The sequence below is a fragment of the Plectropomus leopardus genome, unplaced genomic scaffold (genome assembly GCF_008729295.1).
Source record: "Plectropomus leopardus isolate mb unplaced genomic scaffold, YSFRI_Pleo_2.0 unplaced_scaffold18110, whole genome shotgun sequence".
Taxonomy (NCBI): domain Eukaryota; kingdom Metazoa; phylum Chordata; class Actinopteri; order Perciformes; family Serranidae; genus Plectropomus; species Plectropomus leopardus.
The window spans coordinates 1-2,843 of record NW_024619510.1 but is presented as its reverse complement, the minus strand read 5'-3'; the positions used below and the strand labels follow the sequence as shown (position 1 = coordinate 2,843).

Genomic DNA, 2,843 nt, shown 5'->3' with positions numbered 1-2,843 from the left:
GACATGTGACAAACATGCAGAGATTTCTGCAGTTGAAAGAAAATGTTTTACAAGTCTGAAATGAATTTTTTTTTCACAAAATAAAAAATGATGGATTTTGTTGTTATTTGTTTTTCCTTTTTTTCTGTTTGTCACCCCTTTTTTGTTTTGTTTTATTTTATTTTATTTTATTTTTGATAGTAGAGAAAGAAAATTAACTGGTAGCTCAATTTTGTATATTCAATTTTTGAAGGTATTTTTCTTTTCTTTTATAAAATGTTTAAATCAAAATGTCATACTTTTGGGATTTTTCATTTCTGTTTCTGAAAGGAAAATCCAAAGACCAAAAAGCACACTGAGCATCTGCAAGGTTAAAGATTAGGCTCTGTTTTTGACCAAAGATGGCATTATCTAAGTGTTAAATATGCAGTACACTCATAAGATGTAAGAATAACACCCTGTGTAGGTGCTTTTTCCTCAACAGGAACAGAATAGCTTCCTTATATTATGTGTGAAAAGTCATGTTCCGCTCTCAGTGCTCCTCCTTTGTACAGTATGTGTCCTAAATAGCTGCTGCTGCTGGCAACAACATGTCACCTCTACCCTATATTGACAAACAATGAAACATCCCACCCATAACCTTTAAATCTGATCACTCCTGATAGTTTTCCAGAGAGTCAAACCAACATCCAAGATGCCTGTCGACTACAGCGGGACGTGGGACATGATCAGCAGTGTCAATTTTGATGGATACATGATTGCACTTGGTGAGTGTCACTGGTCTTTTACACATACCGAAATTTAAGTGTTTTCTTTGAATGGAATATGGTATAAGTAAACCACTAAAGTGCAGCCAACTGAGTAATTTATCTCATGTGAATGTAAAATAGTTTTCTGCATCTTTCAAGTACCCTAGATGGGAATATACTTGATTCTTGATCAGTATACATCTCATTGTCTCAGTGACCTGGCGAGTGTTATATATCCAGTGAAAGAAAATACTTGTTTATTTCCTGCTCAGTTTCATGAACATAGTGGCAGAGCAAGGGCGTAGGTTTCTTTTCAACATTGGAGGACACATTAAACAGGGGTTTTGGGAGTCCTCCGCCAGAAAAGTTTGAGCATTTAACATGTAATTTCCTGCATTCTGGTGATTCTTTATGCATCAATTTGTGCATTATCTGCATCAGTTTATGGTGTAAATGTCAAAAATAAAAGTCCTCTGCTACTTTAATGTTTTATTTTGGGAGAAAAAATGTATACATTCTGGATACCGATGGGGATGTGTCCTCTGCGCCCCCCAAAATCCACGCCTTTGTAGCAGGATGAAGTTAACGTAAATGTACAAAAGTGAAACCTTCTTTTAACAAACTCCTCTCATTTTGACACGCAGGCATTGATTTTGCAACACGCAGGATTGCCTCAGTGTTGAAGCCTCAGAAAGTGATTAAGCAAGACGGAGATTGCTTCACAATTAAGACATTCACCACTTTCAAAAATTATGAGTGTTCATTCAAAATCGGAGAAGAGGTCAAAGAAGTGACAAAAGGGATGGACAACAGAACATGCCAGGTAACATCTTGAGTAAATTATATTGTTCTCACAAAGTTTTATGCTGGTGGGTCATCATTACAACAGAATATAAAAAAATAAAAGCAAATGACTGTTTTCTGTGGCTGTTCAGACATCACAAACCTTATTTATCTGCAGCTGATTTTGTATTTATTTTAATTTTGTTCTCTATCAGACTGTGGTCAACTGGGATAATGATAAGCTGGTGTGTGTTCAGAGAGGAGAAAAGAAGAACCGAGGGTGGACTCACTGGGTTGAGGGAGACGAGCTTCATTTGGTATAACTATGCAGTTTTTCTTCTGGTGGCCTCTTACAGTCCAACATGTGACCAACACTTAAATCATCATCGTCATGTGTGATACTGATTTTATGTATTTTGTGGACTCACACACATAGAAAATAATATCATTAATTAGGTAAACCTTTGAAACATGAGAAAATTGGCAATGGGCAAATTTCTTTAAAAAAACATGGGGAGAAGGCAATGAGCTACGTAAGAGGAAATGGCCCAGAAATTAGCAAAAATATTGTTAAAAAAGTATAAGAAAAGTACTCAAAAATAAGCAATTAATAAAAACATTTTTAAAAAATGGGAAAGTAAAACAATAAGAAAAGGGACATTGCCAGAAAAATCTTCTTTAAAATTATAATAAATCTGTAAAATTATTTAAAATATATAATTATGTTAACTGGAAATTTATAGCTCTCTGGACTTTTTTCCCTAGCTTTTTTAATAATTTTTGAAATCTACTTTTTCCCTGCAATTTGCAGGACATTGCCTGCAAAGTTGCTCATTGCCTTTTTTCCCTCTGTGTTATTGAATGATATCAAACCAATTTGTCAGAGTTCAAAGGTTAAATTTGTGAAAGGCATCTGAATGCAGTACAAGAAAAGTGATGTCATTATAGGTATCTAAGGGTTAAACACGAGAAAAATGTTACCTCCCTATGAAACTAATGAAAATCCATTCTATGATATGTTTATTTTAGCCATTAAAAAAAAAACTTCATGTTTTCTCCCCACAGGAACTCACTTGTGAGGATCAAGTCTGCAAGCAAATTTATAAAAGAACTCTGTGATCTTTAGAATTAGGAAACAGACGCCACAGAGCTTCATTCACAGTATTTCCATGTAACAATCTGGCTTAAAAATAAAGGAGCATGTAATATGAGTGTAATGTGTATGATTAAATAAATAAAGAAACAACAACAATAATAATAATAACAACAATAATTATACACTATTTGTATTGCACGTTTCATACAAGAAATGCAGTCCAATGCGCTTTACAT

At 34.2% G+C, this 2,843-nt stretch overlaps 1 protein-coding gene across 1 annotated transcript; it reads left to right on the top strand.

Annotated features, from left to right (window-relative positions):
* Window positions 1-424: 424 nt before the first annotated feature.
* On the top strand, window positions 425-2,722 carry LOC121964994 (retinoid-binding protein 7-like). Its single transcript, XM_042515164.1, has 4 exons — window positions 425-746; window positions 1,373-1,551; window positions 1,727-1,828; window positions 2,577-2,722. Exons 1-4 carry the CDS (start codon window positions 674-676, stop codon window positions 2,628-2,630), a joined length of 408 nt encoding a protein of 135 aa, XP_042371098.1. The 5' UTR covers window positions 425-673; the 3' UTR covers window positions 2,631-2,722.
* Window positions 2,723-2,843: the final 121 nt, after the last annotated feature.